Source organism: Macaca fascicularis, chromosome 16, assembly GCF_037993035.2.
Source record: "Macaca fascicularis isolate 582-1 chromosome 16, T2T-MFA8v1.1".
Classification (NCBI taxonomy): Eukaryota; Metazoa; Chordata; class Mammalia; order Primates; family Cercopithecidae; genus Macaca; species Macaca fascicularis.
The window spans coordinates 4,925,789-4,946,570 of NC_088390.1; the positions used below are offsets into that span (position 1 = coordinate 4,925,789).

The 20,782-nt window shown below is 50.8% G+C and overlaps 1 protein-coding gene across 44 annotated transcripts in view; it reads left to right on the forward strand.

Annotated features, from left to right (window-relative positions):
- Positions 1-7,717: 7,717 nt before the first annotated feature.
- MINK1 (misshapen like kinase 1) overlaps positions 7,718-20,782 on the forward strand; it is a 71,682-nt gene continuing 58,617 nt past the window's right edge. For all 44 annotated transcript variants that reach the window (XM_045376340.3, XM_074018319.1, XM_074018322.1 and 41 more), the window contains exon 1: positions 7,718-7,996. Coding sequence is in view for 29 of the 44 variants with exons in the window: in XM_005582595.4 (XP_005582652.1) it covers positions 7,940-7,996 (57 nt within the window). In the remaining 15 variants the exon portion in view is untranslated. The remainder of the gene's footprint in view (positions 7,997-20,782) is intronic.

Genomic DNA, 20,782 nt, shown 5'->3' on the forward strand with positions numbered 1-20,782 from the left:
TGCATCTTCCTTGGAGGAACTAAGCGCTCGGTCCAGCCTCCCGTCCCTGCCCACGTGGGGCACCAGTCCCCTTCATCTTATCTCCACCCTCCTCCTTTCTTCTTTCTCTTCTGTCTACCTCTGTTCTACCTATCCATGGCTTCGGGAGTTCAGTCACCTGGCTCCTGAGAGGAGAAGGTGTTGACACGGTGCTGCCTGGGTAGAAGGATGGGCAGCGCCCAGCCAGGGCACCTGGAGAACTGTGGAGCTGCTGTCACAACCACAGGTGAGGGAGATGCTCCGAGAAGGACCTGGAGAGGCTGCTTCTTGTTCAAAAAATACAGAAACAAAATTAGCTTGGCGTGGTGGCGGGCGCCTGTAGTCCCAGCTACTCGGGAGGCTGAGGCAGGAGATTGGCGGATACCTGGGAGGCGGAGGTTGCAGTGAGCTGAGATCACGCCACTGCATTCCAGCCTGGGCTACACAGCGAGACTCCATCTCAAAAAAAAAAAAAAAATTAGTCCCTTACACTAACTGCATTTCAAGTGCTCAGTAGCCATTCGCTGCTAGTAACTAACATATTGGACAGTGCAAGTATATACCATTTCCATCACTGTACAGGATTCTACTGGATGGCCCTGCTCCAGAGGGAAGAGGCGGAAAACATGGCAAGGTCTATGGAAGCATATTGCACATACCAGACTGGGAATGGTTACCTTCCAGGAGAGGTATATAGACAGAATGTCACTGGTAACAATGGTAACTTTTTTTTTGAGGGGGAGGGACAGACAGAGTTTTGTTCTGTCCCTCAGGCTGGAGTGTAATGGCACAATCATAGCTCACTGCAATGTTGAACTCCTGAACTCAAGAGATGCTCCTGCCTCAGCCTCCTGAATAGATGGGCTACAAGCATGTGCCACCACACCTGCTAACATTTTTATTTATTGCAGAGATGGGATCTTGCCATCTTGCCCAGGTTGGTCTTAAGCTCCTGGCTTAAGTGATTTTCCCACCTCAGCCTCCTGAAGTGCTGAGATTACAGGCATAAGCCATAGCACCTGGCCCCTTTTATTTCTTTTCTTTCTTTTTTTTTTTTTTTTTTTTTTTTTGCTCTGTTGCCCAGGCTGGAGTGCAGAGGCACAATCTCAGCTCACTGCAACCTCCGCCTCCCAGGTTCAAGCAATTCTCCTGTCTCAGCTTCCTGAGTAGCTGGGACTACAGGCGTCCTCCACCACATCTGGCTAATTTTTTTGTATTTTTAGTAGAATGGAGTTTCACCATGTTGGCCAGGCTGGTCTCGAACTCCTGACCTCAGGTAATCCACCCGCCTCGGCCTCCCAAAGTGCTGGGATTACAGGCGCAAGCCACAGCACCTGGCCCATTTTATTTCTTAAACTGTGTATATATAAAAGCTGGGCATGGAGGCTAAAGCCTGTAATCCCAGCTATTTAGGAGGTTGAGGCAGGAGGGCCAAGAGTTCAAGCTCAGCCTGGGCAACATAGCAAGACCCCCATCTCTAAAAATTTCTTAATTAAAAAAATACAAACACACATATATATATTCATAACTTTTTGTATGTCTGAAATGTTTAGTTTTGTTTCTTTTTATTTTTTAGAGACAGGGTCTTGCTTTGTGGCCCAGGCTGGAGCGCAGTGTTATGATCACAGCTCACTGCAGCTTCAACTTCCTGGGCTCAAGCAATCCGCCTCAGCCTCTAGAGTAGCTGGGACTACAGGTGCGTGCTATGGTGCCCAGCTTATTTATTTTTTCATTTTTGAGATAGGCTCTTACTCTGTTGCTGAGGCTGGAGTGCAGTGCAGTGGTATAATCATGGCTCACCGCAGCCTGGACCTCCTGGGCTCAATTGATCCTTCCACCTCAGCCTCCTGAGTAGCTGGGATTACAGGCAGGTGCCACCGTGCCTGGCAAATTTTTGTATTTTTTTGTAGAGACGGGGTTTCACCATGTTGGCCAAGCTGGTCTTAAACTCCTGACCTCATGATCCACCCACCTCGGCCTCTCAAAGTGCTAGGATTAGAGGCATAAGCCACCATGCCTGGTCCAAAATGTTTTCAATATTCAAAAATGTAGGTTGGGCGTGGTGGCTCATGCCTGTAATCCCAGCACTTTGGGAGGCCAAGGTGGGTGGATCACAAGATCAGGAGATCGGGCCGGGCGCGGTGGCTCAAGCCTGTAATCCCAGCACTATGGGAGGCCGAGACGGGCGGATCACAAGGTCAGGAGATCAAGACCATCCTGGCTAACACGGTGAAACCCCGTCTCTACTAAAAAATACAAAAAACTAGCTGGGCGAGGTGGCGGGCGCCTGTAGTCCCAGCTACTCGGGAGGCTGAGGCAGGAGAATGGCGTAAACCCAGGAGGCGGAGCTTGCAGTGAGCTGAGATCCGGCCACTGCACTCCAGCCTGGGCGGCAGAGCGAGACTCCGTCTCAAAAAAAAAAAAAAAAAAAAAAAAAGAAGATCAGGAGATCTAGACCATCCAGGCTTACACGGTGAAACTTTGTCTCTACTAAAAATACAAAAAGAGCCGGGCGTGGTGGCACGCACCTGTAGTCCCAGCTACTCTGGAGGCTGAGGCAGGAGAATCACTTGAACCCGGGAGGCGAAGGTTGCAGTGAGCTGAGATCACACCACTGCACTCCAGCCTGGGTGACAGAGCAAGACTGCGTCTCAAAAAAAAAAAAGAAAAGAAAAAAGTGTAGCACAAGTCCTGGCTCTTGCCCTTTGTTCCCACAGCCTCACGCTCCTGTCTCAGAACTGACCACAGATGCAGGAGGAAACTGAGGGGAGTGAAGTGTGGAGATTAGGAAGCCTTCCTGGACGAGAGATTTTCTGGGTGGGTGAGGCATGAAGAGGGGATGGTGTTGCTCTGCCTCATCCTCTCCTTCGAGTTCAGCCCTCAGTCCTCACAAGAAGCTACTTCTGTGCCAGAATTCCCCCCTCCTACATATAGCGGTCTCCTGGTACTAATTGGCATCTTGTTAATTAGCCTCATTGTCAGCACTAACTGCCTCTTTCCCGAGGGGGACCATTACCTCATTCACTGTGGAGTGAGAGGCAGCAGTTGCCCCAGGCTGGGCCAGGGGTGCCTAGGGCTTCTGCTTCAAAGTCTCTGCCTTCCCCTCCTTAGTCCTGGAGGCTTTTGTTTGTTTGTTTTGGGTTTTTTTTTGAGATAGAGTCTTGCTCTGTCACCCAGGCTGGAGTGCAGTGGCACCATCTTGGCTCACTGCAACCTCCGCCTCCCTGGTTCAAGCGATTCTCCTGCCTCAGCCTCCCGAGTAGCTGGGATTACAGGTGCCCCCCACTATGCCCAGCTAATTTTTGTAGTTTTAGTAGACACGGGGTTTCACCATGTTGGCCAGGCTGGTCTGAAACTCCTGACCTCGTGATCCACTCGCCTTGGCCTCCCAAAGTGCTGGGATTGCAGGCATGAGACACTGTGCCCGGCCTAGTCCTGGAGTTTTTTAAATGGAGACCAACCGTAGTGAGGGGGGTGGGCGGTGGAAGCAGAGGGCTTAGAATCAGAAGAGTTGGCTCTAAACCCAGAATGGAAAGAGTAGCCTCTATGACTGAGGCATTAGTAAATTTAGAGGACCTAGTATATGCTAAGTGCTTTACATGTATTATTTTATCCTAACCTCCCTATTATTACCATCTCCATTTTACAGATGACAGAGTTGAGCCTCAGAGAGGTTAGTGATTTGCCTAAAGCACTACCTCCACTTTCTATGCGTTTTCCTACTATCCCATGGTCTTGACCTTGAACTGCTGCAGTGCCCGCCCAGACAACAGATGCCTTCATTACTTTTTTTTTTTTGAGACAGAGTCTCGCTCTGTCGCCCAGGCTGGAGTGCAGTGGCCGGATCTCAGCTCACTGCAAGCTCCGCCTCCCAGGTTCAAGCGATTCTCCTGCCTCAGCCTCCCAAGTAGCTGGGATTACAGGTGCGCACCACCACGCCCAGCTAATTTTTGTATTTTTCGTAGAGATGGGGTTTCACAATATTGGTCAGGGTGGTCTCAAACTCCTGACCTCAGGTGATCCGCCCGCCTCAGCCTCCCAAAGTGTTGGGATTACAGGTGTGAGCCACGGCGCCTGGCCACTTTCATTGCTTAAGTATTAGTGATTTTCTTTCTTTTGTTTTTTTTTTTTTAAGTGTTACTGATTTTCTAGTGGGTGCCAGGCCATGTGCTGAACAAGACTAATATTATTCCTGCCTTTAAGGAGATTCAAAAGACATTTACAATTCAAATCATTAAATGTTACCATGGACTAAAAAGCCAGGCAGCTGAAACAGAAGAACCAAACTTAGTCTTGGTGAGTCAAGGAAGGCTTCATGGAGGAGGTGATTTAGACATGTAGGACAAAGCAAAACATGGTGAGAGTGGGCATGGTCAAGAGGCTAGGGAATATTCCAAGGAGAAAAAAGAGTACATGCAAAGATTGGGGGAGAGAATGTTGAGTTCTGGGAAGTAAGTAGAGTATTTCAGTATGGCTGGAAAATGTGAGGCTAATAGTTGAGTACTGAAAAATAAGGCAGGCACCAAGCAGGGTGGCTCATGCCTATAATCCCGGGAACTCAGGAGCCTAAGGCAGGATTATCACTTGAGCCCAGGAGTTGGGAGGCTGCCATAAGCCATGATCATGCCACTGCACTCTAGCCTGGGTGACAGAGCAGGACCCCAACTCCTAAAGAAACAAACCATTAAAAAAGAAAAGGCAAGAAAAGCCAGCAGAATCTTGAAGGATCTTTGATGCCACACTTTATCTGCTTTTTTTTTTTTTTTTTGAGACAGAGTCTCATACTGTTGCCCAGGCTGGAGTACAGTGGTGCAATCTCAGCTCACTGCAACCTCTGCCTGCTGGGTTCAAGCAATGCTTTTGCCTCAGCCTCCCAAGTAGCTGGGATTACAGGCACATACCACCACACCCGGCTAATTTTTTGTATTTTTAGTAGAGACAGCATTTCACCATGTTGGCCAGGCTGGTCTCGAAATCCCGATGTCAGGTGATCCACCTGCTTCAGCCTCCCGAAGTGCGGGGATTACAGGTGTGAGCCACCACGCCCAGCCAATCTGATTTTTTGTTTTGTTTTGTTTTGAGACGGAGTTTCACTCTTGTTGCCCAGGCTGGAGTACAATGGCATGATCTCGGCTCACCACAACCTCTGCCTCCCAAGTTCAAGTGATTCTCCTGCCCCAGCCTCCCAAGTAGCTAGGATTACAGGCATGCGCCACCACACCTGGCCAGTTTTGTATTTTTAGTAGAGACAGGGTTTCTCCATGTTTGTCAGGATGGTCTCGATCTCTTGACCTTGTGATCCACCCACCTTGGCCTCCCAAAGTGCTGGGATTACAGGCATGAGCCACCGTGTCTGGCCTTTTTTTTTTTTTTTTTTTTTTTTTTTGAGACAGAATCTCGTTCTGTTGCCCAGGCTGGAGTGCAGTGGCATGTTCTTGGCTCACTGCAACCTCTGCCTCCTGGGTTCAAGCGATTCTCCTGCTTCGGCATCCCAAGTAGCTGGGATTACAGGTGCCTGCCACCACACCTGGCTAATTGTTGTATTTTTAGTAGAGACATGGTTTCACCATGTTGTCCGGGCTGGTCTCAAACTCCTGACCTCAGGTGATCCACCCGTCTTGGCCTCCCAAAAAGTGCTGGGATTACAGGTGTGAGCCACCGTGCCCGGCCAATTTTTTGTATTTTTAATAGAGATGGAGTTTCACCATGTTTGCCAGGCTTGGCCGGGTGTGGTGGTTCATGCCTGTAATCCCTGCACTTTGGGAGGCCCAGGCAGGTGGATCACCTGAGGTCAGGAGTTCGAGACCACCTGGCCAACATGATGAAACCCCGTCTCAACTGAAAATACAAAAAATTAGCTGGGCGTGGTGGCGTGTACCTGTAATCCCAGCTACTCAGGAAGCTGAGATAGGAGAATTGCTTGAACCCGGGAGGCAGAGGTTGCAGTGAGCCAAGATCGTGCCACTGCACTCCAGCCTGGGCAACAAGAGCAAAACTCTGTCTCCACCAAGGTGACATTTTCCACCCTGTGTCCTGTTCCCCAATAAAAACAAATTCACAAAAAAACAAAAAACAAAACAAAAACCATCTCAAAAAACAAAAACCCACCATGTTGGCCAGGCTGGCCTCCAACTCCTGGCCTCAAGGGATCCTATAATCTCAGCACTTTGGGAGGCCGAGGTGGGCAGATCACTTAACGCCAGGAGTTTGAGACCAGATTGGGCAACATGGCAAAGCCCCATCTCTACAAAACATACAAAAATTAGCCGGGCGTAGTGGCATGTGCTGCCTGTAGTCCCGGCTACTTGGGAGGTTGAGGCTGGAGGATCGCTTGAACCCAAGAGCTTGAGGTTGCAGTAAGCAGAGATCACGCCATTGTACTCCAGCGTGGGCGACAGAGCAAGACTTTGTCTTTAAAAAAAAAAAAAATAGAATTGACTTGAAGGAGTCAGGCAGGAAGGCCAAATAGGAGATGAATGGGGATAGTGGCTTGAATAAGGGCAGTGGCAAGGAGAATGGGCTAGGGGTTAGGGAAGGGGGCCGACTGGCCATGCATCCAAATGTTAAGGAGAAGGGTCCAGAAAGCAATGCGTTCAGCTATTTTCCAAGGACTTCTAATTTAAACTCTCTTAAATGATTTATATTAAGGCTGGTGGTGGAGTCTTTCAGAAACAGTGTTGGTGCTAGAAGAGCTCCTGAGGATCATACAGCCTCCCCCCTCAATTTCACAGTGAAAGAAAACCTCAGAGAAGCAAAGCAACTTGCTCAAGGTCACACAGCATGTCAGTGGTAGAACATGACTCTTGGTTCTTAGATAGCATTACCCAGCCTCCACTGAGGCTAATGGCTGTAGGCGCTGTGCCAACATGACTAGATCTAAGGTGACCCAAGCAATATGTGAAGGGATTGAAAGCAGATTCCCCCTCCTCCCCTTCGCCACCCCTTCCTCCACGCGCGACTCCAGTGATCAATGAATAATTGTCGAAACAGTTCCTTTGTGCAGAACACTTTGTTAAAAGAGGTGCAGAGATACACGTCTGCGGTAGGATTCCTTATCCTGAGATCTGAGAGCTCCTCGATGCTTCCCCAACCTGCTAGGTGAGGGTGGAAAGGGCATTCCTGAGGCAGCCGGTGCCCCTCCTCTGCCCCCCAACTCCCACGTGGTTTCTCCAGCCAAGTTCTCACGGAGTGGCCCCTCCCTCAGCGGCTCCACTGTTGCCATAGCAATTGGGTGGGTGGACAGCCCGTCCTATCTAGAGGCCACCCAGCCCTCGCGTGGGGAGTTACCATAACAACCCCCTAGTAATAGAGGGGGGTTGGGTACCGCCCCCTTCCCCCGCAAATGGAGAGGTGGGTGGCTTGATTGGCAGCTGGGCACACGAAAGAAAGAGGGAAAGGGAAGGAAAGGCGTCAAAGGAGATCTGAGAAGGAAATAAGGGAGAGAAAGGGCAAAAAAACAGGGAAAGAAAAGGAAACGCGTGTGCGCACGCGCGCCAGCTGGTGGGCGCGCTCCGCGGCCGCCTCGGCCGCCGCCCACTTCTTTCACGCCAGGCTCGCGCGGTCGCTCCGTCCTCGCGCGCGCCTTTCGCCTGCTCGCCTGCGCCTGCGCGCAGGTGTCGGCGCCTAGGGGGAGGGGGCCCCGGCGCGCTCGCGTCACGGTCCCGCTTCCACCCTCCCCGTGCGCGGCCGCTCCGCGCCTGCGCAGGAGAGGCGGGAGGCTCGGGTGGCTGGCTCCGGGGAGATAGCGCCTGTCAGTCGGTGGGTCGGTCCTCGCGCCGGCCCTCCCCCTCCCCGGTCTCCGGGGGAGGCGCGGTGGAGTCCGCCCCCGGGGTCCTCCGATGGGGGAGAAGCGGCGACGGCGGCAGTGGAGTAACCGAGCCGGAGCGTGAGCGGCCCCGGTGCCCCGTTCCCCGTGGAGGCCATGGGCGACCCAGCCCCCGCCCGCAGCCTGGACGACATCGACCTGTCCGCCCTGCGGGTGAGCGCGCCGTCCCCCAGCCTCGCCCTGGTTCCTGTCCCCGCCGCAGGGGAGGGAGCGGGGTGGCTGCACGCCTCACGTGCTCCCGGGCGCCCCCTCCACCAGCCTGGGTCCCCTTGGCGACCTGTGCCCCTTTCCCGGGCTCCCGCCGCGGCTGGGCCCCCGCCCTCTGCTCCCTTCTCTCTCCACTGGCTGCAGATGCTGGGAGCCAGTTCGGTCCCCACCCTGTGGTGCCCCGCCCCCACACTTCCCTGCCACCCTACCTTTACTCTGGGGTTCGGGACCCACTGGTTCCCCTAAACTTGGCCTCCCCCATCACCTGGAGAATCTTTATTGTGGCTCCTCACCTCCTCTCGGCCCTCTTTCCGCCTTTGCCCTTACTTCTATCTTCTTCCCCTGCTCTTCCTTGGCTCCTCGAATTTTGACTTTGCAACTGTCTAGACAGCCTCTCTCTCATCCCTCTTTCTCTGCCTTGCCCACCCTTGAATTGCATGCTTTCCCTGGTCAGAATTTCAGCCACCGCACCCCTCCTACCGTCACCCTCAATCCCACGTTCGGTTTTCCCTATCCCTTCTCTCCCGTTTCAAGTGCAGCAGTTCAGAACCAGGCATTTCCGGTCTCAGGGTCCCTGAATATTACATGACCAACTCTGCAGCAGCGTGGGGCCGGGAGCCCTCGGGGAGGAGGGAAGGCATTTCTTCTCTTTGGAAACTGTAGCACGGGCTGGGAAGAGGATGTTTACACACGCACACACGACACATGCTACATGTGGTCAGGCAGAAGGTTTGGAAGGCAGTGGGTATTTGTGTTAGCTGAAGGCTGGAAGCAATGGAGACCTCTCAAGCTAGGGGCTAATAAGGAAAGGGGTTGAGAGGAAGCAAATGCTGCAGGAATTTCTTGGAAATACCCGTTCATTGTCCCTTGTGGGGCACTTACACACTCTGGTGGAGGAGCTTTCTATAGCATTTATGTTTTTCTTCAGCAGGGAGCTTTGGCTTAAGGGACAACTTAGTGATTTCAAGGTGAACACTCCAGACTATCAGCCAGGTGGTGTTTTGATCCTGTGCCCTTCCAGCACTCTCACCAGGCCAAGGTGTGGGGAGAGCAGGACTTCCCATCTCTAGGTTCGCTTCTCTGGAGGCCCCCGCTCAGACTGTCTTCTGGCTTTTGAGTCAGCCAGGGAACATGGCCAGTAGTGGGAAAAGGCGGTCAGCCACGCAGGTGCCCCGGATATGGCTGGAGGGGAGAGGGGAATTGAAGAGAGCAGAGTCATGTTGTTAATTGGGTTTCTCTAGGTGACACAGTTTTTTTCTTGCCATTTTCAGGTCATAATTTGTTTGGTGCAATGTTGGGCTATGAGACCTGACTTGCTGGAGATAAGGTGATAAATCTCTGGGGAGAGGGACTGAACGTTGAATTTCTCTGTGTGCGCAGGCACGTGTGTGTGTTGATGGGGAGAGGGTCTGAAGGCTTTAGGAGGGAGATTCTTAAGGTCAGGTAAGCCAGGGTTTAAACTGGGGTGCCCAAATCAGTTGGGATATAAGGTGGAAATCCCGATTCTGAGTAAAAGTCTCTTAATGTGCTCCATTCTGGGATGAACTTCCACCTATCCTTCCTATCTTGGTTATTGATTAACTGGCCACAGGTGCCTGTGGCTGGGGTGACTGAAATACAATAAAAAATGGGTGGGTCAGGCCAGGTGAGGTGCTCACGCCTGTAATCCCAGCACTTTGGGAGGCCGAGGCAGGGGCATCACCTGAGGTCAGGAGTTCGAGACCAGTCTGGCCAACACTGTGAAACCCTGTCTCTACTAAAAATACAAAAATTAGCCGTGCGTGGTGGCACACTCCTGTGATCCCAGCTACTCAGGAGGCTGAGGCAGGAGAATCCCTTGAACCGGGGAGGTGGAGGTTGCAGTGAGCCAAGATTGCACGCCACTGCACTCCAGCCTGGGCAACAAAGCAAGACCTTATCTTTAAAAAAAAAAAAAAAAAAAAAGGGTGGATCCAAACCACAACCTTTGCTTTGAACCTTGTGGGACTCTGCTTGGGTTTCTCTTGCAGCCTCTTCTGGTAGTTTGGCTTGGACCCTCAACCTGGGATTTCCAGCAATTCCACAAATACCCTCTGACCTTAGATGTGGTATTTCCCTTCTGGACTTCTCCGCTTGAAGCAATGTTAGCCTTTCTCAGTTGCCTCCAGCCTTACTCTCTTCTCCCTCCCCTCAGGAGACCTGGTGACCTGCTCCCAGTGCTTCTGTCTGGCCTGCCTTATGCTGTTTAAGAAAGCATTCTGCTTCCTCCTTTCCACCCCAAAATGTGAGGGCTTGAGGAAGAGCTGTACCTCCTTTGGAATGGGACTAGTGAGGGCCTACCTTCTCCTTCCTGCTGACCTTTTCTCAGTGCCTGTCCCCCCCACCCCCCGACTCCACCTCAGAGAGCTGTGACACTGTCAAGCAGCTAGCGTGGTCATCTCTTGTGCTATTCCTGTCTGTTTTCCAGTGAGAAATGGTGTCTCCCTTTACTACATCATCTTGTGTTGGGGGCTGGGGAGAGGGATGGGAGAGGAACATATTCAGTATTTGTTTGCTGGCCTTAAAGAGCCCAAGGTGTATTTCTCCTCTCGTTTCAAGATAAGGCTTGGTTTTCAGCTGGTGATGAGAGTAATCGCCTGATATTAGGGAAGATTGAATTGCGTTAATCTCTTAGCCATGTGTGGGGAGGCCAGATGGACCTGCTACTTTGTAGCCACAGCCACACTTGACCTCTTTGAGGCTCCTTTTCTCCACCCGCCTGGCTGCATTGTGTGGTGAGGAAAAGCGTGGGGTTTGGAGTTGCAGTCCTGAGTTCAAGTCCTAGCTTCCTCGCCTGCTATGTAACCCTGGCCCTGCTCCCCTTACTGCAGATTCTGCCAAGAGCCTTACCCTCTGTAAGCTCTATTCAGTCCTGTATCGTGGACATGGTGATAGTACTGAATGCAGAGTTGCGGAGGATTAAATGCACATGAAGTACTCAGTACAGTTCCCAGCACATAGTGATCATACGTGATAGCCCTTTTTGTAGTTATTTTTATCAAATGGCAATCAGAGAAGCCTTCCAGGACAACTTTATCTAAAATAGCACTCCCTCCTCTGCTTTATTTTTGTATAAAATTTTATATAGCATTCCCTTAGTCTGCTTTATCCTTCCTCATAGTATTTATCACCAGCTGACGTATGTATTTCTGTCAGCTCCACTAAAATGTCAGTTCAGTGGTTGGGTGTGGTGGGTCACGACTGTAATCCCAGCACTTTGGGAGGCCGAGGCAGATGGATCACCTGAGGTCAGAAGTTCGAGACCAGGGCCAGGCGCGGCGGCTCACGCCTGTAATCCCAGCACTTTGGGAGGCTGAGGTGGGCGGATCACGAGGTCAGGAGATCGAGACCATCCTGGCTAACATGGTGAAACCCCGTCTCTACTAAAAATACAAAAAATTAGCCGGGCGTGGTGGCGGGCGCCTGTAGTCCCAGCTGCTCAGGAGGCTGAGGCAGGAGAATGGTGTGAACCCAGGAGGCGGAGCTTGCAGTGAACCGAGATGGCACCACTGCACTCCAGCCTGGGCGACAGAGCAAGACTCCGTCTCAAAAAAAAAAAAAAAAAAGTTCTAGACCAGCCTGGCCAACATAGTAAAACCCCATCTCTACTAAAAAAAAAAAAGGCTGGGCGCGATGGCTCACACCTGTAATCCCAGCACTTTGGGAGGCCGAGGCGGGCGGATCACTAGGTCAGGAGATCGAGACCATCCTGGCTAACACAGTGAAACCCATCTCTACTAAAAATACAAAAAAATTAGCCAGGCATGGTGGCAGGTGCCTGTAGTCCCAGCTACCTGGGAGGCTGAGGCGGGAGAATGGCATGAACCCAGGGGGCGGAGCTTGCAGTGAGCGGACATCACGCCACTGTGCTCCAGCCTGGGCGACAGAGCAAGATTCTGTCTCAAAAAAAAAAAAAAAAAAAAAAAAAAAAAAAATTAGCCAGGTGTGGTGGCTCACACCTGTAATCTCAGTTCCCGGTTACTCAGGAGGCTGAGGCAGGAGAATCACTTGAACCTGGGAGGTGGAGGTTGCAGTAAGCTGAGATTGCACCACGGCACTCCAGCATGGGCAACAAAGCCAGACTCTGTCTCAAAAAAAAAAAAAAAGAAATACAAAACAGTTCAGTGAAAGCTAAGATTTTGACTATTTTGTTCATTTTTGTATCCCCAGTGCCTGTAACAGTGTTTTGCACATAATAGGGGCTCACATGTTTATTGAAGAAGTGCCTGTTATAACAAGTGAAAGCTCAGCACAGTGCTTGCTTAGAGAAAGTATTCAATAAACCTCAGGCTTCTTAAGGTTCTTTTTGCCCCTCTTTTATTTATGCACAATTAAGAATATATTTTTTCTGGGATGTTTTTAGAATCAGACCTTGTCTGGGGTAAACAGTTCTGGAAGCCTCCAGCTGAGCGATGCCCTTGAAGTAAAGTTAGGATCATCCAACAGAAAATGTGGGCCTCTGTGTCTCAGCTTGGTTATATTCCAGGAGAACCTTCTGACTTGGAACTCTTGGCTTCTCACAAAGGATAAATGTCGGCGGAAGTAGATGGGACAAGGAGGGGGCAGACCCCGGCCTGACCTCTTTCCTTTTGCATTGCTCCTTTTGGTTGACCCACTTCATAAATCAAACAGCTTCTTTTTACCGTCCAGCTCGAAGTTTTCGACTGCAGTGTCCTTGAAACTGTGGAGCTATGCTTAGCATCGCTGGATTGAAATCATAGCATGGAGCACATTCAAGAAGGACTTGTTGCTCGGTGGTAGCTGCTGACAGAGATGTTCTTTTTCAAATGATTTTGTGTTGTTGTGTCTGTTCTTTGGAGAAGTGTCTTCGCCTTCCTCCTCTCTTCATGCGGCTGTGGAGCCAGCACCACTCGGAAAGCTGGCAGTTCTGGGCATGTATTTCTAGGCTGCTGAGCAACGTGGGACTGCCACTGTGTTCTGATGTGCTAGCTGTCCAAATGTTGATGACAGATGCCTTAGGCAGGAGAATGGGAAGACTGACCTCCTGCTGCAGAAGTAAGGACATTCAATAGTGACTTTTTTCCCCCTAGAAAATTGCAAAAGGGGGATGGGGCTGTTAGGAGAGCTGGAGGCATTTAGAGTGAAGTGAAATGCTGCTTTGGCAAAATGACGGAAGGAAGATTACTGAGAACTTGGCCGAAACTAGGTGACCAGTCATTCCCCAAACAGAGAGACATCACCACCCTTTATGCTATGGGGTGGGACAGACTGCCACAGTCCTTAGGGATATACACAGCGGGGGGGGTTGACACGTAAGATAACAGTAAGGTCAGCAAGGGAGCCAGCTGGCCCAGCCCCTCACTCTTGCCTCAGGAGCTCCATTAAAACTGTGCCGTACAGAATCCTGACTTCAAATCTGGCCTCCATTCCTTTCCGCATTGAACTGTGTGCCTCAGACAGGGTCACACATGCGACTTGCACATGTAAACCACCTTCGTTTGTCATGTAGGGGACACGATGGCAGGAAGTGTGCAACCGCTCTTGCCAAGCTTGTGTTCTGGCATAGGTCTGTAGAGAAGGCATGCAGTAACCTCTCCACCCAGAAACACAGAGCAATTCTGGACTGGAGAGCATCTCCAGAGGCCCGTGAGTCTGCCTGTCTAATCTTTCTGTCTCCAGACAAAGTTGAATCAGAGCAAGTTATCAATAATCTCCTTTCCTGCACCAGTCAGTCGCCAAGCATTGGCAGTCTACTGTGTTGAGAATCAGGTTCCAAATTCTATGGGAAGGATGTAATATATAGTACTCAGTCCTCTACTAAGCTATTTAACCAGATCTCTGGGGACATCCACCCAAGCAATGCCTTTCTAAGCCTAGACTCTTTTTTTTTTTTTTTTTTTTTTGAGACGAAGTCTCTCACTGTCACCGAGGCTGGAGTGCAGTGGCATGATCTCCGCTCACTGCAAGCACCGCCTCCCAGGTTCACGCCATTCTCCCATCTCAGCCTCCCGAGTAGCTGGGACCACAGGCGCCCGCCACCACGCCTGGCTAATTTTTTGTGTTTTTAGTAGAGACGGGGTTTCACCATGTTAGCCAGGATGGTCTCGATCTCCTGACCTCGTGATCCACCCATCTCGGCCTCCCAAAGTGTTGGGATTATAGGCGTGAGCCACGGAGCCCGGCCTAGACTCTTTTTCTTTTTCTTTTTTTTTTTGACACGGAGTCTCTGTCGCTCAGGCTGGAGTGCAGTGGCCGGATCTCAGCTCACTGCAAGCTCCGCCTCCCGGGTTTACGCCATATTCCTGCCTTAGCCTCCCGAGTAGCTGGGACTACAGGCGTCCGCCACCTCGCCTGGCTAGTTTTTTGTATTTTTTAGTAGAGACGGGGTTTCACCGTGTTAGCCAGGATGGTCTGGATTTCCTGACCTTGTGATCCGCCCGTCTCGGCCTCCCAAAGTGCTGGGATTACAGGCTTGAGCCACTGCGCCCAGCTGACTCTTTTTCTTAACTGTTACTGTTTTCCTTAATATCCTACAACCTTCAAGACTGGGACATTTTTGTTAAACCTTATTTCCATGAATTACACTCATTTTCTGTGGTCAGTGGGAAGTCATCTTGAAACCTGCTCTTCAGCCCCCACTCCCCTCAACACCTACTTTTTACTACTATCTGTCTCAGTGTTCTCTTTCCTGGATTGAAGACAGAACAAAAGTGATCAGGTTAATAAGTCAACTCTCAAAGCATTTCTTGATTGCACACAGAATATAGTAAGATACAAAAACATGACTTGGTAGAAGAGTTGGATCCTGTCCACGGCTCACCGCCATTCTCTGCTCTCTCTAGTTCCTCTGCCATTCTCCTCCCAACCAACCAGTCCTTAACTTGAGTCTGGGCCTCTCTTAGCTATAGGAAGCTCTTCTAGGGCATAATGGAAAAAGGGTTTTGAGGCTCTTTGTTCTTACTAAGGGCGGGAATAGTAGAGGGAGGAGAGAAAAGAGGGATGGAATTGTAGTGACCCAAGAGAGCCCCTGGGGATTTTGTCCAGTGGCTAGACAGCCTGAGGTTGTACGTGCTACGTGTGGGTAGGATTTCATGTTCTGTTTGAGGAAAGATCTAGAACTAGGCACAGAGGACACAGTGGTGAACAAGACCGATAGGGTTCTCCTACAGTCTAGTAGTAGGGAGAGATGTTAATCAAGTAATTATTTATTAATGTGTGTGTGTGTGTGTGTGTGTGTGTGTGTGTGATTGCAAGCCATGGTAAGGCCTGTAGCAGAAAACTTTAACATGCCATGGGCACATATAACAAGAGTTGTTTTGATGATATATTCTCAGGATCTCCTGAGGGCTGTGTCATGGGAAAAAAAATTGCTTTTACCAGACAAAACTTTTTTTTTTTTTTTTTTTTTTTTGAGACGGAGTCTCGCTGTGTCGCCCAGGCTGGAGTGCAGTGGCGCGATCTCGGCTCACTGCAAGCTCCGCCTCCCAGGTTCACGCCATTCTCCTGCCTCAGCCTCCAAGTAGCTGGGACTACAGGCGCCCGCCACCACGCCCAGCTAGTTTTTTGTATTTTTAGTAGAGACGGGGTTTCACCGTGTTAGCCAGGATGGTCTCGATCTCCTGACCTCGTGATCCACCCGCCTCGGCCTCCCAAAGTGCTGGGATTATAGGCTTGAGCCACCGCGCCCGGCCTCAGACAAAACTTTTATAAGACAAAAATATCTAGTTGATTGAGAGAGACGTAAATCACGTCAGAAAGCTAAACTGGCATTGCTGCAGAAAGATTAGATAGAGTTGAACCAGCAGGTAGAGTTTGGTGATGGCAAGAATTGGGAGACTCTGGAATGGGGCCATTCTTATGGTGAAGCATTTGGTCAACAATTGAGGGCAAGAAGCCTGAGGAGGGGGTGGAAACTCCAGGCTTAATTCCAAAAGGATTTCTTCTGAATCTTCCTGTGGGAGGGGAAGAAATGGTTTATTTGTTTGTCTCAGAAGTTAAGAGCATGTATATGGAAAGAGCTTATGACTCATATAATCCTCATTTTTACTTACTGGGGGAGGGACTCTGGGTCCTGGATCTGTGGACTTAGATATGGCTTCTCAGAGTGGGGTGTATGAGAGAGGAGGGTGTATCCCTAGATCTTATTAGCCTAAGGGGTGCCTGGGGTTTGGAAGGTAGGTAAGTCTCACAGAAATAAGAACAAGTAGGCCCAGCCCTCAGCTTAGCTCCTGTGGTCTGTGGGAAGTGGGATTCTTTCTAACATTAGCTGGATAGTGTATATAAATAGACAAGACTCTCGATTTACATTGTATACAAGTAAAGGATGAGTGGGGTGTGGAGGGGGAGTGTTACTGATTTTGCATGTTTGAAAGGAAACAGGGTTGGGGAAGCCACGAGTTTTGGGCTTCCTGGAGGAGCCAGACTCTGGGACCAGCTTGAATGTCAGGAGGATGGCAGTGGAGAAGACGGTGGGATGGGCTGTGAGGAGAGTTTGGTGGCACAGCCTGTGGGAGGAGTCTGGGTGACTGGAGAGAGATGAATGGAGGAAATGGGGATGAGCTACCTAAGAAAAATGGTGATGGTTGGCGAGCGAGGCGGCAAGAAGACCTTTGACAGAGGAGATAGCTGAGACCTCAGGTTCATCCACAGCAGGAGAATTCCAGGGCCACAGGGGACAGGCGATGTGGGGAGTATCTGTGGTCACAACTAGGAGTCCCACCATGTGGAGCCCATGACTCAGTATGTACACAGAGCACCAAATGCTTTTTGGTTCTGTCTTGGGCACCTCCGCCATTGGCACTTCCACCAGTGGTTTCTTCCGTTGCCTTTGGGATGAGCAGGCCTCCTAAAAGCAGGCCTGATATTTGCTGGTCTTCTGGCAAAGAATGGGAAATTCCTCACACCCTCTTGTTCCAGGAGCCACCTGGAGATTTGAAGGGCTCAGGTTGCCGCGTTGCTCCTAGAATGACAGGCATAGAGGAGTTTTCCATGAACAGCGGTCCTGGCAGGTACAGGCTGAGGATCAATAGGGCTGAATGAAGACAAGCCCACCTCCTTCAAGAGCCGCCTCAACTTATGTTTTTTTCCCAGAAAGCCTCCCTGGATTTTGCCAGCCTTTAGTGATCACATCATCCGCTTTCTCACAGACCTTACGATTTAGCATTGGCTTATGTATTGCCTTATATTGCATAATGTGTTATGGTCTTGTTTTTCCTACCACTTCCTTATGTGTAGAGACTGTGATCCATGTCTCCTCTTCATCCATATAAAGATGCTGAGCACACAGTAGGGGTTCAGAAATTACTTGGTAAGAGACGTGGATCTAAGTATGTCTGTGACTGCTCCTTTCCTACTAGATTCAATCCACAAGCAGTACAGGGTGCCCAGTATGTGCTGGGCACCGTGGGATTCAAAGCAATACAGGTGCTGACTCAGTGGTTCTCAGCCAGGGCACCGCTGGCCTCCAGGGGGTGTTTGGAAATGTTGAGGAGGGAGGATTAACTGTCTTGGGAGCGCTGGGCGCGGTGGCTCACACCTGTAATCCCAGCACTTTGGGAGGCCAAGGCGGGCGGATCATGAGGTCAGGAGATCGAGACCATCCTGGCTAACATGGTGAAACTCCGTCTCTACTAAAAATTAAAAGGCGTGGTGGCGCCTACTAAAAATTAAAAGGCCGCCACCAGGCATGGTGGCGGACGCCTGTAGTCCCAGCTACTCAGGAGGCTGAGGCAGGAGAATGGTGTGAACCCAGGAGGTGGAGCTTGCGGTGAGCCGAGATCGGGCCACTGCACTCCAGCCTGGGCGACAGAGCCAGACTCTGTCTTTAAAAAAAAAAAAAAAAAAAGTCTTGGGAGCACTAATGGCATTTGATGTCTTGGGAGCGCTAATGGCATTTAGCACATGGGGATTGGGGATGTTAACCATCTGGCAGAGTCTGGGACAGTGCATCGAAGAACTGTTTTTCCACCCAGATTGCCACTGGTACCTCTCATGAACTTGTTATGGACACGGGAAAGACCCAGGGAAGGACTGGATAGGTTTCTTCCATGAAGTAGAAAGTAGTTCCTAAGTCCCCTGTGTACTTCTTTCCAGGTAGAGAGAGGAATGCGGGCTCTAAATTACCCTTGTGCATGGCACATATCTAGCAGCTTTTGTCTGCCAGCATACCTCTAGAGGTAAAATGGGTAGGCTCCCAGCCAGACTGTAAGGAAGATTTTCATGTTCTCTTTTCACCACCCACCCACTCTTTCTTTCAAGGCACATTTTTAAGAAAGTGGCTGAAGCTTGCAATAGTTAGTCTTTAATTCTAAGTGACTGAGGAAAGAGTCTTCAAGAAAACAGTTGGACAGAGTGCCCCAAAGCCTAAGCAGCGTGAGGCAAAGACCGGCAGGTGCATGCAGCATCTGAGAGAGGGGCCAGCACATCGTCTCTTCTCTGGGGTCTTTTCATCCTATACTTGTCTTTTTGAAGACAGAGGTGTGGTGAATGAATGTCATTACTCACATCTCGGGGAGTGACCAGAGAGAGTAGAAGACACTTTGCCCTCAGGCCGGGCGCGGTGGCTCAAGCCTGTAATCCCAGCACTTTGGGAGGCCGAGGCGGGTGGATCACGAGGTCAGGAGATCGAGACCATCCTGGCTAACACGGTGAAACCCCGTCTCTACTAAAAATACAAAAAATTAGCCGGGCGCGGTGGTGGGCGCCTGTAGTCCCAGCTGCTCGGGAGGCTGAGGCAGGAGAGTTGCTTGAACCTGGGAGGTGGAGGTTGCAGTGAGCTGAGATCATGCCACTGCCCTCCAGCCTGGGTAACAGTGTGAGCCTCCGTCTCAAAAAAAAAAAGAAGACCCCTTGCCCTAGTGTATCCTTTCAGGGTGGGCAAGTGGCTGGGAAGCAGCACAGCTGAGCGGGAGGAGCTGGAGCTGTGCCGCAGAGCTGCCTTCCACAACTCGCTGCTTCCCACCCCCAGTCAGGAGAGCAGAACTTGATAGGCTCCTGGCCTTGGGTAGCTAAGGTTTGTAGGAGCTGGAGAGAGTCAGGAGCTGGAGAGAGTCCGCCTAACCTTAACAAGGTCATTCCTCACAGTGGAAACTACCTGACCCCCACGTGTCGAAGCAGGCTATGGGGACAGGCAAGATGTGGATCAGAAGTTGGTTGGGGCCGGGCATGGTGGCTCATGCCTGTAATCCCAGCACTTTAGGAGGCCGAGGCAGGCAGATCACTTGAGGTCAGGAGTTCAACACCAGCCTGGCCAACATGGTGAAACCCCGTCTCTACTAAAAATACAAAAAATTAGCCAGGCATGGTGGCAGGCACCTGTAATCCCATCTACTGGGGAGGCTGAGCAGGAGAATCACTTGAACCCGAGAGGCGGAGGTTGCAGTGAGCCAAGGTTGCATCACTGCACTCCAGCTTGGGCGACAGAACGAGACCCCGTCACAAAAAAAAAGTTGATTGGTTCTAGTAGGTCCTTTTTCTGTCTGTCTTCTGTTTGGAATGAAGATTGCTCTGATAGAAGTTATTTATATTACAACGTGGATTCATTTCAGAAGGGGGTGTTTGGGGTTGGAATAAGAACGGTAATGAACGCTTACTGTGCAGTAGCTTCTTTCCTTCTGTAATCTCATTGTCTCTCACAATAACCCTTTGAGGTGGAGGATTTATCCTCGTTTGCAAGATGAAGAAACCAAAGCTTACAGAAATTAACCTGGAAGTTAAGTAACTTGCCTGAGGCCGGGCACGGTGGCTCACACCTGTAATCCCAGCACTTTGGGAGGCCGAGGCGGGTGGATCACGAGGTCAGGAGATCGAGACCATCCTGGCTAACACGGTGAAACCCCGTCTCTACTAAAAATACAAAAAATTAGCCGGGCGCGGTGGTGGGCGCCTGTAGTCCCAGCTGCTCGGGAGGCTGAGGCAGGAGAGTTGCTTGAACCTGGGAGGTGGAGGTTGCAGTGAGCTGAGATCATGCCACTGCCCTCCAGCCTGGGTAACAGTGTGAGCCTCCGTCTCAAAAAAAAAAAGAAGACCCCTTGCCCTAGTGTATCCTTTCAGGGTGGGCAAGTGGCTGGGAAGCAGCACAGCTGAGCGGGAGGAGCTGGAGCTGTGCCGCAGAGCTGCCTTCCACAACTCGCTGCTTCCCACCCCCAGTCAGGAGAGCAGAACTTGATAGGCTCCTGGCCTTGGGTAGCTAAGGTTTGTAGGAGCTGGAGAGAGTCAGGAGCTGGAGAGAGTCCGCCTAACCTTAACAAGGTCATTCCTCACAGTGGAAACTACCTGACCCCCACGTGTCGAAGCAGGCTATGGGGACAGGCAAGATGTGGATCAGAAGTTGGTTGGGGCCGGGCATGGTGGCTCATGCCTGTAATCCCAGCACTTTAGGAGGCCGAGGCAGGCAGATCACTTGAGGTCAGGAGTTCAACACCAGCCTGGCCAACATGGTGAAACCCCGTCTCTACTAAAAATACAAAAAATTAGCCAGGCATGGTGGCAGGCACCTGTAATCCCATCTACTGGGGAGGCTGAGCAGGAGAATCACTTGAACCCGAGAGGCGGAGGTTGCAGTGAGCCAAGGTTGCATCACTGCACTCCAGCTTGGGCGACAGAACGAGACCCCGTCACAAAAAAAAAGTTGATTGGTTCTAGTAGGTCCTTTTTCTGTCTGTCTTCTGTTTGGAATGAAGATTGCTCTGATAGAAGTTATTTATATTACAACGTGGATTCATTTCAGAAGGGGGTGTTTGGGGTTGGAATAAG